We start from the raw sequence: 14203 nt of genomic DNA, 5'->3' as shown, positions 1-14203 counted from the left end.
CGTGGCTTGGCCTAAGGGCTTTACAATCTCGGAGTCGCCCTTGTCCACGTCCAGGGACTCGCGAAGATCAGAGCGGTGTCACAGTATACAGGGTGTCCCAAAATTATCGTATTTCCGAGAAATGAGGGGTTTCCTGAGGTCATTTGAAGCAACTTTTTCCTTAGCAGAAATGCAATCTACGGCTTTGTTTATGAGTTATTAATGAAAAACAGTGACCAATGAGAGGCGAGGGCGCGAAGTCCGAGAGCCCGCAGCACGTGGCTTTGACAGAAGGTCGGAACAGACTGAGACCGCATTCGAAGTATTGAACAAGTAACAGAGCGTGAACTTTCCGGATTTTTTTACTATGTAACAGTGATATTTTTAAGAAAAACGCTGTTCACCTTTACTTTAGAACGTTTGAAGGATATTTACTAATTTTTCGGAGCCGAAATAGCATATAATTGAGCCGATTACAGTGAAGATTAACAATAAGAAAAACTCATGTAATAATCAATAAGTCAAACTCGTGCAAAAGATATTTTTGTTTCAATAATTCCGTATCCAAACAGAAATAAACGAACGATTTGCAAAGCTAATTCAATAATAAATGCATCAAAGAACATGAGGGACATGTTTATTTAAGAATTGTGAAGACTACGATTAATAGCAAACTTATCCATTTCAATGAGGATGCATTTGCTGCTTGGTAATGTCGATCACAATTCACGATGTCAATGCACTGACCTCGCACAATCTTCAGTAGATCTCGGATCAATGGCCTTACCGAGAAAGGGATGCGTTCGGAGGGGCCTTAGGTAGAAACGGCACAGATTTCACTTTTGCAACATTGTCACCAAGCACTAACCACTTAATTAATCTTCGAAAAGGAGTTCACTTTCATATCAATGTCACAAAACACATTGGCTACTTAATTAATCCTCGGCAATCGGGAAAGATGTGCGGATGTCCTTTGGATTCGTTTCGTTGGCAGGCTCGCGATACCGCCTGCTTCCACCTCCTCAAGGATTGCTTCCTCTGCTGCTAATGTTTGTGCGGAACACGACCTGCAGGCTCTGCTGTCGCCGCAATCCACAACACTCTCGTGATAAAAATTATAATGCTATTTTCTCACATATCGAATTGTTCGTATTTTCGGAGACTCTTCCCTTAATCTTCTCACTATTTCGTTTGAATTTCCGCCGCACTCCACGAAAACCGAAAAGATGCGATACCGTTCCTACCAGGAATACATTGCGACGTTGACTCGAGGAAAACTGAAGAACAACTAAAAATTCCAATCGTGCTCCTGGAAACCTAATTCATGAAATTTACGATTTTTTACGTGGAGATGTGTATATCGTGCGTAAAATTAATTCACCATCCATAACCGGTAGTTGTGAGGGGGGAGGCGGGAGGGATCTAGGGCCTAAGTACAGATTCCGGCCTCGAACAGTGAATTTCGCGGTACGGTATACACATCTCCAGGTAAAGAATTGTAAAATTCTTTAGAAAGTATCCTCCATTTGAAGCAGTGCGTAAGTTGCACTAATAATGTCCAGGATTAATCCTGGCTTACAACTGTTTACGCGGCACGGTATACACACCGTATACCCTCGACTTTCATTGGTCACTGTTTTTCATTAATAACTCATAAACAAGGCCGCGGATCACGTTTTCGCTAAGGAAAAAGTGGCGGATCGGTTACTTGCGAGAAAGGAGAATCCATCTGCTGGCGAGTCTAGAGGTAGCCATCACAAATTCATAGAAATAGCGAAACAATCACTGATGTTAATTCAATAGTTTCAATACAAAAGATTCAGTACAATCCTAATAATAATATCTTTAATATCTTTAAAATAATATCTTTAAAAAAACGTATGACAAAAGTGACCATCCCATTCTGAGGAAAAGCCGGAAACCTCAGGCGTTTTTACTTCTGCATGGAAAAATGCCAATCGCTTATTGAAGTACAAAATATCGTAAGCTGACCAACAACCATCGCATTGGACAGTATCTACCACTGTCAATTGTATCATTTAAACATGAGATGTTTAAACATTTATATTAAAGCTATAATATTCAAACATATTTGATTGATTCCTTTAACCAATCACTGGAAAATAAGTTCTCGAGATGAAGTCGAGCAAACCAGAAAGCATCTTTCGATTAAGTTGTCCCAAAACAACTCTCTTCGATCGTGCCGAAGTAAGATTGAAACAAAGGTCTATTATACTTTAGTTTCATTCCTAGGCATAACTATGAAGGTAAGTAATATGTTTACAACTGGGTTACTTTAATCAAACTATGTACAAAAAAGTATTTAAAAGTTTTAGAATGGAAAATGCAAATATTGCACCTACCGTTATGTTAAGTACCAACCAATACGAAACGATAACTGTATTATAAATCTTTAAGGATAGATTTCCTTACAGAGAATTATTGGGTAGCTTATAGTACACATCGTTAGCAACTAAAAGTTACTTCGCAGTATATAAATTATCCTAGCAGAACTATAAAACAAAACCGGAGAAACAAGATATATTAAATGTAAACAGAATTCTTAGACACTTATAGGATACGAGGAATATAATACTTAACTACTCTAAAAATCTAGGTTCGTGTAATTTGTTTAATTTTGCGGGACTAGACACGTGAGGACTAAAAGGGGTGCACTCGGGGTATGTTTATTTCAAAATAAGGTAGTGAAGCCTATTATTTTGTGGGATGACAAATTGCTGTGCCTTTGGTTTCTTTTCGGGCATAATTAACTTTAATTTCTTCATTTTGTTTATTTTTTAATTAAAAAATGTAAAATGTCTTATTCAATAAATACAAAGTCGAGTACGTCCGAAAACCAAACGCACACAAAATGGTCACATCAACAGTACACACACACACAGTTTTTTTTCACTATCTTATTTAATAACAGCTCCAATAAACTCCAGACCTTGTTAGATAATGAGATAAAAGTTAAACTGTTGGTTGATAATGTCACTTCATTAGCACGAAAACTATCGTGAAAAACAAGCTAAAAATTAAAAAGTAGATTTACATTTAAGGGGATTAGTTAGAATCATAAATCGAAGAGGTAACTATAAACTCCAATCAATAAGGTATCCAAACAGCGATTGCAATACCTTGTGTCTGTACACGTGATCTGATGCACTTCTGGTGCGACGTGTACACAATAAGCGAAGTTAGTATCTTGCTATCTCCTGCTTGTATTAATAAATATATATATATATTATAGTTATTAATACTAGAACGGACTCACCGATGATGAACTCATTGAAACATTTGCCACCTACCACCAGCAACTCATCTACACAGCAATTCAGCAACCTGACATCGCATGTGCATTTGTCAATTCCATTATCAATTGTATTTGCATCACAATCTACGAATCGTAATAGAAATTAGTTCAAAATTAACATAAAATAATCGAAAAAATAAGAACAGAAAAGTAGGCTAAAATGTAATGCAAGTTCACATATTGGATTTAGATATAAAATTTCGATAACAAGTATTGAATCTCATTAAAACGTGCAAAATATATATTAAATTTTATTTGAAAATACTTTTAAGTAATGAAAGAACTATGATTTATATTATCCTGGCCAAAATTGTATAATATTTTTTGTAAGCAAACATTTATACAGTTTTAAAATTATATCTCTAACACCCACGTGCAATTAGATAGCAACTGTACCGAAAATAATGGATGATTATTTAGATTTCAAATCTTTCAATTCTTGCAGTCATGGTGCAACATTTATTAATCACAAGCCTAATATTCCTAAAATCACGCGAGAATATATTAGAGAGTGGAAATTATGAAATAATTAAAAGAAGCATAAAATAATATAATTGGAAAGTATAGTCACAACTACTTTTTTCTATCGAAGTAATAAGTATCAGCACCGAAGGGTATGTAGAAATTACCAAGCCTGTTGTTTATGATATTCTGCCAAGTACCTGAAATACATTAAAAGAGTTAAAATTTAAAAACAACTAATTTCATAGAAAAAATTGTCAAAACAAAACTAAATTACCTCTAAGCATTAAGATTGTTTAAAATAATAGGTTTCAATTCTTCTGCGAATTTATGTCAAATTATCTTCTCATTGCCTATAAAAATTGCGAATAAAATAAGTAAGAGTGACAACAAAAATATAACAAAATACAGTCAAAAAACGATACTTTTCAGTTCCAATAATTATTTATAGATATAACTGTCGAATGAAGAAGATATAAATACAATTACTCGAGTCTTGTGGCTCGTTTTTATAGTTGTCGACAATTGGTAACTATCAAAACGAGCCGCAAGATTTGAATAATCGTATCTCCTCCAATCTGAGCGTCAATTAGCGGGACTTTACTGTATCTAGTTCTTGGAATTATTGGCTAAACAGTTGCTGTTGTTTCAAGAAGGGCGACTGCTTTCCCTAGTGAAAGACACTTTGTACTCACACATTGCTGATGCTCACACATTATGATCTACATAATACACTATGAATTAGGACTCATTGGGCGTTGCAAAATGACAATTCTATGGTACCGGTGAAACCAATCAGGCAGCTCTCGAGAAGATAAGCAACATTGAACGTCCTACGCCACTGAAACGTCCACAAAATTCATTTTAATTTCAATATTTATCAATCATTTGATTCATAAATAACAATTACAGTGAAGCAATTTATTACAATAAATTTAATTGCAAAATATAAAAAGTTTTATCAATTTCAGCCACCAATTAATACGTACCGGTTGTATCAGTCAGATCTGAATTGTTGACTTGCCGAACCATGATTCGCTCCATGAAAGAAAGATGGTTCGTGATGGGTCAGTCTCCCTCTGATGTCTAATATACAAAAACATATTCAAATTAACTACAGATTCAAGATGATATAATTACAGAAACCAGAAAACAGAAACGAGAAGCACCGATGAAAAGCGAAGTAAATACCGCGAATAAATGCAGAAATAATGCAGTATAATAATTAGTATAAATAATTTAAAAAACCATTGACAGATTGTTGTATTCTAGAGATATCCTTTAAAAAAGAAACAGACATAAGTGGGAAATGCGAGAAAAGAATCCGCATTCCACGTAGTTTGTACCGCTTCATCATCGAGACGCGAACGAAAATTCGATGAAATTTCGAAAAACTACATATACCGCGCTGCGAATAATAGGAAATGAAAGACAATGCTTCGGTTATTAATTTCTGTAACACTCGCGGCAACACACAGACTTCATCGGGCAAAATATTAATTGTTCAAGGAAGCACTCACCTCTTGCTGCATATAGCTTGCCGGCCGGTAGAAGACAACTATGGTGTATGTTTGTCGGATTCTAAGTACTATGTTAAGCAGTTTAAAGAAAATCTTCTGAAAACTCGGAAAAATACATTTCCTGGCGAAAATTGCGAGAAAGAACAAAAATGACGTGATATAGCATAAGAAAACACGAGAAAATCTCAATCTTTTCGATTTTAGGAAAATATATTGCAATATGTAAACTAATCGCGTCATTTGTGTACGGCCAAATATACTCGAAAATTAATGTGAATGTGTGTATAAGAACGTTTTGTTATGATCGTGGTTTTGCTCGTCCTTGTTTCGACAGCGATAATAATCTGACATACATATTTACAGTAGCTCACGAAAGTATTCGAACACCTTTTAAAACGCAAGAACTTTTTTCAAACTGTACTAAATGACTTGAATTTTTTTTAGGTGATAGATGGACTAATCCACGAGACGATAACTGAAATGCATTTTCTTAATTTTGCTCTTACTTGGAATGACAAAAAAGTAAAAAAATCTCGTACTTTAACTTTTTTATAATATATATAATATACACACAATAAATATTTTATATAATAATATATACATAATAATAACAATAATAATAATATATACATAATAAATATAATATACGTAATAAACATTTAGAAACTGCCTTTCCAAGATCTCAGTAACTCATGTGCATGCTGAAAACTTTTTCGAAATCGGCTAACCCAGAGTCAAGCTACAGATGTTGAAAGATTTCAAAAACTGCAAGATTTCTTATAGCTTTTGGTCAAAAGTGTCACAAATCGGGACAAAATTGCGATTTTAGCGATCTTTAATTATTTGTAACTCATAACAACGTCAATCAATTTCAGTAAAATTTTCAATATAAGTTACTGAAATATGTGAAAGGCATTTTTTAAATTTTAGTTACAAGATCAGATAAAAAAGTGAAACAACGTGAGTTTTTTTTACTTTTTTTGTCATTTCAATTAAGAGCAAAATGAAGAAAAAGCATTTCAGTTATTGTCTCGTGGATTAGTCCTGTAGCAGCCATTTTGCTGCAACTACGCGCCCGCCTAGAGAAACCTTCGATTTTATAGCGGTACGCGGCCGGCGACAATAATAACCGTTAGAGGATTCGCTTGCAGAGGCCAAGGACTAAGTAATAAACTTACCATGGTCGTTGCAAGTCGAAAATGATTTTATTGACTTTTTTAACAACTTCACGGGTACAGCAGATGTTGTTGAAAAATAATTACCGGCCGCCTACCGCTACAGGGCTACCTGGCCGCGCGTTTAGCGCGGCCGGGGAAAACCCTTAGGAGACAGACGATGTGTCCGTCGGAGAAATATAAGCGGCAAAAATCGGATGCCGCGGGTCAGTCCGGTCAGGACAGTTCGGTCAGAACAGTGTGGCCACGTCGAGTCTTGGTTAAGTTATAAGTTCGTTAATTAAGCGCGAGTAGACGAGTATCCCTCGGTTGTATATAGTCACTTTTCCGTATACGGGACATTTAGTATACACAGACCCCCTCAGTCCCACTATCATCTAAAAACCAAAATTGATTCATTTAATTCAGTTTTAAAGAGGTTATTGCTTTTTAGAAGGTGTTCGAATACTTCCGTGAGCTATTGTATACTCTTCCGCATACAAAGTTTAGTGCCTTCTTTGTAAACAAAATCCAACAGAATATATCATATAAAAATAATATAATTTATATAAAAATTTCAAAAGAATTAAGACATCATTGTCACTAATTTATACACGTTAGCAAGGAGCGAATGTCTTATATATTTCATTTCTGCTACGATTGCTGAATATTATATGGAGGTAATAAGAGTAGTCATCACGAACGTTTAAATGGTGGAAATAGTATTTATGAAACATGTACGCAATTATTTTTGTGGACAGTTGAGCTATTATTTCTAATAGTTACATAATAAGCGATGTTTTATCAGAATGGTCTTATATATGTATTCTTGCAGATGGTATTTATAACATTAATAAATTTATACACTTTACAATGATAGCATCCTTTTTAGAACTTAACGAATAATATTAATTTTTACGAACGATGTTGAATAGGAGACAATGGAAAATGGGTAACTGATTTAATATTAGGATTATTGAAAGGATGACCCAAGTGACGAATACAAAGCGACGGTGTAAACATGCGCAGGTCACATGTATAACGTCGTGAGGTGGTTTAACCCCGAATAGGCATCGGACTCGTCAATATAAAAACAATCGACACGCACGCGGCGGAAGGTGAACGTTGAAGACGATACGGCTAATTCAAAATTAGCACAGTTGACATAATTTTGAACAATCTATTTATTTTTAAATAGTTTGCACAATTTGCACACGTATATAGGATTTAAACGGAAATTAATACTTTTGGCAAATTTTCTAAAGCAATCTTTTTTCTTTTCTTTTTAAATACTTTGTTGGCTGAGGCGTAGTACTTTTTATATTCTAATATAATATAATATATTATATTAGATATATATTATAATATATACTATATTATTATAATATATTCTAATATAATAAGTCTTTCATGTTTTTGGTATGATTTCACTTTTTATACGTTGCACCTCTCAAACGCTTACCCAACAAACATCTCACCATGCAATAAGATTATTTTTATTTCTAAAATAACGAGTTTTTTCTAGAAGTAATAGAGATTATGGATTCTTGACCAACATTTACGAAGAAGTCATATTTCGCGCTTGAAAAAGATGCTTATATTTTAAGCTGAGGAACTCAGGATACTTTACCGATTCATAATTAGGCCAATGTGTACGTTTGATAACAAGTTTGAAAGACTTTTCGATATAATAATTTTTCCGTGTATTAACACAAACAGAAATAAGGTAATGATCCCCCCACGTTTCGTTCTGAACTTCAGCATCAACTTTATTTTCAAAATTCATGCTAAAAAACTTCTTCTAACTAACTCCTTCAATTCTACGTCCATGGCACTCGATTTTTCGCACATGATTTCTGTCTATTGAAATTAAAACACCGCGTGGTCCCTGAAAGCATGATGCACAGAGCGATATTTAACCTGTTGCACATAGCTGTTTTTATTTCGTATTATATTTCATTCAAGTGTACAGTTCATTTTACGATAAGAATAAATTATGCAATTAATTAATTATTAATAACAATTTTAACGTTAACGATGAGGGATTAGGTTTTAGGTTTTCTGACACTGCGTGATCGGAACGGTAGCTTCTCACCTATGTAATCGCTTTGCTGTAGATATCAAAGTATAAATACTCCACCTGTGGCAAATAAGTGAACCTCTCAAACTCTAAAATGATCGAACTGTGGAAACTTTGTAAATAATTAGATTCTGTTAAAATTCTTGCCCTCCAAATTCATCCTCAAAGATTGAAAATTTCTCCCTCAAAATTCAGTTTTATTGTAGGACACTTACATTATAAAAGATGGAAATGGAAAAATTCTAAGGTAATATCTTCGCTTGTAAATTTCAATAGGTTTGAACAGATATAAAAATCCGTAGGGTGTGTTTTAAGTAAATATGTCGGGTATATCAATAATATATTTCTTCATTTCCTTTAATCAATATTGCTGTTGGTATAAGTGAAAACTCGATGCTCATCGAGATATTTGAGAATCTTTCTAAAAACGCATTACCGCACCACGTGCGATAACATCAAAAATCCAGTATCTTTCGCTTAAAATAGACTTGTTTTATTTATTTCCCCAGCCCCGTAAACCTTTAACGAATCCTGTGAGTCCAGCCTGGCCGCCCTTCTTGGCTTGATCTCCCAATTTCTCCCTCAAATCCGGAAAGTCGACCATGTTGAAGGCCAAGTCGAAGAACAACGGTTTGCAAGGGATAGGCTGCATGGATGGTGCTAGTTTATAATTGGAAAATACTTTTTATTTCAATCGTTTTTTGTAAGCAGTCCAAAGTTCCTTCTTATATTCCAACGCGGCAGCTAACTTGTCTTTTACCTCGGTGATACCTCTACCAACAACAGCTAAATCTGCTCCAGATTTTACAACAGATTCTGGAGTATTGTACTGTTGACCGAAATTGTCGGAACTTTGGCCGAGCTTCACTCCAGGGGCCAGCTGAACGAGACCTGGATTCGTGAATATATTCGACTGACAAACGATGCCAGTGTCACGTAAAACTGTGATCAGAAATAATAAAAAAAAGGTAGTTGAGCCGTAGCCCAACTTACTACTTGTTTTATTTCGTTTTTACACAAATTATTATACACAGATTACAATGGCACTTGGTAAAGGGTCCGGCGAGTTCGGAAGTTAGAATCAAGACTATCCTCTGGTCGAAATACAGTGGCTTATATATACGTATCTTATCTTATTATAGCGGATGTATAGTTTATGAACGAGAATGAGAGCTCCTGGATTGTGTTACGGGAATTGGGCCCGTTACACCAGCGACTATGTTCGAATTTTGTGCGATCGACACTGCGTGCCGAACGTACTCGTCATTTGTTAACGCGCCTTTAGAGGACATCTGCGCCAATATAAAAATACCACGCGGTTCGTTAGCATTTCCTAACGCATTTTTTAATCCATCTACTATGCTCTTTCCTGCTATCGCATGCACAGTAACAATACCTGCCCATTCCGCAATTTTGTTAATACCCTTTTGGTATTGCAAAGACACCGTGTTGCCGATATCCGCGAACTTCCGGTCCTCCATTAAAAGAAAATCGTGCTTCTTAGCCAAATCTTGCAAACGCTTTATAAAATCACAGCTGAAGTCTTCTACTATATCTTCGTGCGTTTTTAGTACCACAATGTGTGGTCTTACCAAATTTGCTAATTGTAAAATAGAGTCTGCTTTGGTCAAGTCTGCTGCCAAGCACAAAGTAGATTCTTTTGTTTCCATTAGATTAAATATTTTAGATGCAATCTCGTTTGTAGCCTTATTAGCGCGACAGTAAAATGGTATTTTCAGTCTGCATTCTGGAACTTTGAAAGAAGCTATTTAATATTCTATGAAGTAGAAAATGATGATGCAGCGTAAAATGTTATTTACCTTGATTAACGATAACAGGAACTTGACATAGCGACAAGTAGTTTAGTACATCTTTTCTTATCGTTGGTGTAATCTTGTCGACTTCCACGAGGTAAGCCAAGAGACTGGTGACCGAGTACGAACTCCACATGTTTATACCATTAGCTTCAATATTCTTTTTGCCACCCTGTTCTCTGTCAATCACTACAAGAGCATCTGTTACCTTCAAACCCTCTTTTCTTAAAGTTTTTACAGTCTCTAGGATACTGCTACCGCTAGTGACTACATCTTCAATGATCACACAATTATCTCCTAATTTAAAATGGCCTTCTATCATTTTCTTTGTGTCATATGCCTTTTCTTCGTTTTTTTTTATTAACCTGGGGATAATAAAATCGACAAATATCAAAGTAGCTAATGGTAAAGCAGTGTAAGGTACACCACAGATCTGAGATACGTTATATGAATAGGTATGTACTTATGTGGTTGCTCCTTCTTCATGATATGTAATATTATTATCTGCGCCATTTCTTGTATGTGAGGTGGTGTAATTGCAATAATCATTCTTATTCCCTGGATGAGATAACGAGATTCGTCACTCACTAGTTCGGTTGCTATACAAAAATAATTTTCGAGGTTCTTTCTGTACTTCGGTTGCATTCCTTTTTTCTTCCTCGACACATTCTAATAAATATTTTATAACGTGTGTCATGGTGCATTGTTCCCCCGTGATCGCACCTATCATGTCTGACCAATCAGGTTTCAGATTTATTCGGTTTGACCGAATGGAAAGTTAGTAGGATTAATATGATTATTCCATGCATTTTTAATATAACCTTTTGTAATTGATATCCAGGAAGACGTTAAGATGTCGGTGCAATTTTTCAACGTGTAATTGGAATAAAATTCATTTATCCCTCCATTATATTTTAAAACTCGTTTTAAGAGTTTGTGACGGAAAATTCTTTTCGTTTTCCCCATAATCCTTCGCTCCATCGCTTGAAGAACAGACGTTTTATTGGTCGGTAAATACACAATTTTAACGTCTTCATCTTCTCGTAGCGGAATTTTATGGTCTTCGGAATTATCCAACAGAAATGCTTTTCCTGATATTTTTCTTTGCTCCTGATATCTTTTTACAGATGAAATTGTTTACAAAGCAATCTAAGAATAATGTTTTGTTCATTCGTAGGTTCGGCTCCGATTTAAAAAATGCAGGAAATGAAATGCTATCTCCCAAAACTCTTGTTCTTTTATATCCGTAAATTATAAGAGGTTTAATCTTATGTGTGCCTGTGCCGCATTTACACATAAGTCAATTGAAATCCTTTCCTTTGTCATCGTGTGTCCGCTATGAGAACTTTCTTCCGTTCCAGCCGATGTCTTTGTTGGAAGTGTATGCCATAGCAGCGCGCTTTCGTCCATATTATAAACATTTTCCAAACTTATATTTTCTTCCTCTAACATGTTTGTAAAATAACTGCAAACTCATCTGGTACATCCTGATGCCCGTGCATGTTTGCTAAGCATATGCGATGATGCTTTTTAAATTTTAGTAACTAGTCACGACTCGCTCCAAATCGCGAACACGATGACAAATTTTCTTTCAGTTCCTTTGCCTTTTTTAATATGAAATTATTGGTTATACGGTCGCCACGTGTTCTTCTTTCCACGATCCATGACAATAACTCTGTATCTAATTGCTATTCTTCGTCGTTTAAGTTTGCATATATTTCTATCCGCAAGCCCAGTAATTCTTGACGCACCTCTTATAATACGATGGACCGTTGTGAGGCCAGTGCTACCGTTCCTTCCAGATTGTCTAGTTGGTAATTCTGCTCTTCGTAGATTCCTCAAGACATCGAAGCATCGCTGTATGTTCGATGTCCTTCTATGTGCCATAATTGTTACAATGTATATATCACTAATTATTGTCACCGATAGCGACAATTGACACTAGAAGTGAATAATACTGGTACGAAACTACAACGATCTGTTTCGATGAGAGTCAGATCTGCGGAACTTCAAATGTCGTGACCAGTCGCAAAGACAGTTGATACCCAAATTCGTACCTTTCCTTTTTGTGCCGTCTTTTATACAGATTTGGTGGCCGAAACGCGCACCAATCAACGATTAGCATTTGTCGCTATGATAAAATGACTCGTTACTAAGTTTTGTCTCTAGGCTATTGTCCCATGTTTTCGTGAAATTTTTCTGAACAGGACCATCGAGACAAATTAACATTTACTTTAATAATGCTTTCATTGCTTTATAAACATTAACGTTAGTACGCCGTACGTAATAACAATTCGGACAATAGGGACGAGACGATTCTTGTTCTCACAGGAAAACGAGGCTTCGGATCCAACCCTTGTTCTTCGTCGTCACATCTGCAACCCATTTGTTGCGCTATCGACGCTGAATTTCGAGAATCTCGTATCTAAACAGTGTCGTTTTTCCTTATCGTTCGATTATTCTTACTCCAAGATCTCTTAAAATTCTATAGAGTAAACTGTTTCTTCACACTCTCTTCTCTCTCTCACGTTCCTCACACGTATATCGCGCGTGGTTAACGCATGAAAACCCGCGAGCACCGATGGATATTATAATTTCGGAGATCGCTCTGAAATCGTAACGTTTTCGCGGATGCTCTAGATCGGTCTTGTAACAGTGTGTCAACACTGTGAGACCAAATGCCCGTTTTCCGAATATTCTTTCGGAGTTTCCCACGGTTTTTGGTACGTCCAGAGTACCACCGACGAATTCCGCCGATGTGTTTTATTACATCTTGACCTCTGTTCCACCGATTTCCGAAAGGGCTCGTCGCTTCAATCCAGAGAGGCTCCGCGAAGCGAAAAGCGAGTTTAAAGCGTTATTCGAAACAGATATATGCCGCCAATCCTCGAGTCCTTGGGCTGGTCTCATACACATAGTCTTAAAGAAGAACGGCACCTGGTGCATCTGCGATGATTACAGGAGTCTAAATAAACAAACGACTCCTGATAGGTATCCTACTTCGCATCTCCACGAATTTTCGACAAATCATCGCGGGAAGATGTATTTTTCGTCGCTAGACTAGCATAAAGCATACAACCAGATTCCTATAACTTTAGAAGACGTTGAAAAGACGGCTGTGATAACGCTATTTGGGATTTTTGAGTTTTTGTTTATGTCTCGAGAATGCCAGTCAAACGTTTCAGCGCTTCCTAAAGGAAGGCTGAGCACGCGAACCACCTTCGGGTTGTGTTACATCGTTTGCAAGAGCATCACCTTCGGGTGAACCTAAGCAAATCGCATCCTGAAATCGTCTGTAGAAGCCATTTTTCGGTTTCCCAAGCCCAAACGAATCATGAATCTCCGCTGTTTTTGGGCATGGTAAACTTTTACCGTCGAAGTATTCACCGCGTAGCTCACCTGCTGGCTCCATTGAACGAGTTTCTTTGGGATGCCGGTGAATTCGGGGAATGCATTTGTCAAGACAGAGGAAGCTCTTGCTAAGGCGACCTTATTACTGCATCCCTGTCTTGGGACAGAGTTATGAATAGTGACCGATGCGTCGGATTTCGCGATGGGCGTGGTCCTCGAACAGCGGGGTTCTAAATCCCTTTGGGAACCCCTTGCGTTTTTTTCACGTATTAACACCTCGACGGACGTCGCGAGAAGGATGGCGAAGCATAATTTCTCCCCGTAACGACGGGCGAGAGCGCCGACACGCGACCGTCTTCCAAGATATAATCGAACCTTGAGGATTGAGGAACCAAGTCCCCACAACAATGCAAACATAACGCAAACTATTGGTGCAAACCGAAATTACTTTCTTGCCATCCACACAAGCTATACCTCTCAACATCAAATACTTTAATATTTCGTTCTATGCCTGCGTATTCCATTAT

General features: G+C 36.6%; 1 protein-coding gene across 1 annotated transcript; it reads right to left on the bottom strand.

The window, feature by feature from the left end:
- Window positions 1-9196: 9196 nt before the first annotated feature.
- Window positions 9197-12212, bottom strand: LOC117227626 (uridine 5'-monophosphate synthase-like). The gene is made up of 4 exons (XM_076525974.1): window positions 12077-12212; window positions 10332-10787; window positions 9722-10258; window positions 9197-9453 (listed from the first exon to the last, which is right to left on the bottom strand). The coding sequence occupies exons 1-4, from the start codon at window positions 12210-12212 to the stop codon at window positions 9197-9199; spliced, it is 1386 nt and encodes a 461-aa protein (XP_076382089.1).
- Window positions 12213-14203: the final 1991 nt, after the last annotated feature.

Source organism: Megalopta genalis, chromosome 13, assembly GCF_051020955.1.
Source record: "Megalopta genalis isolate 19385.01 chromosome 13, iyMegGena1_principal, whole genome shotgun sequence".
Taxonomy (NCBI): Eukaryota; Metazoa; Arthropoda; class Insecta; order Hymenoptera; family Halictidae; genus Megalopta; species Megalopta genalis.
Note: the sequence above shows the minus strand (reverse complement) of the source record. Positions and strands in the feature narration are given on the sequence as shown.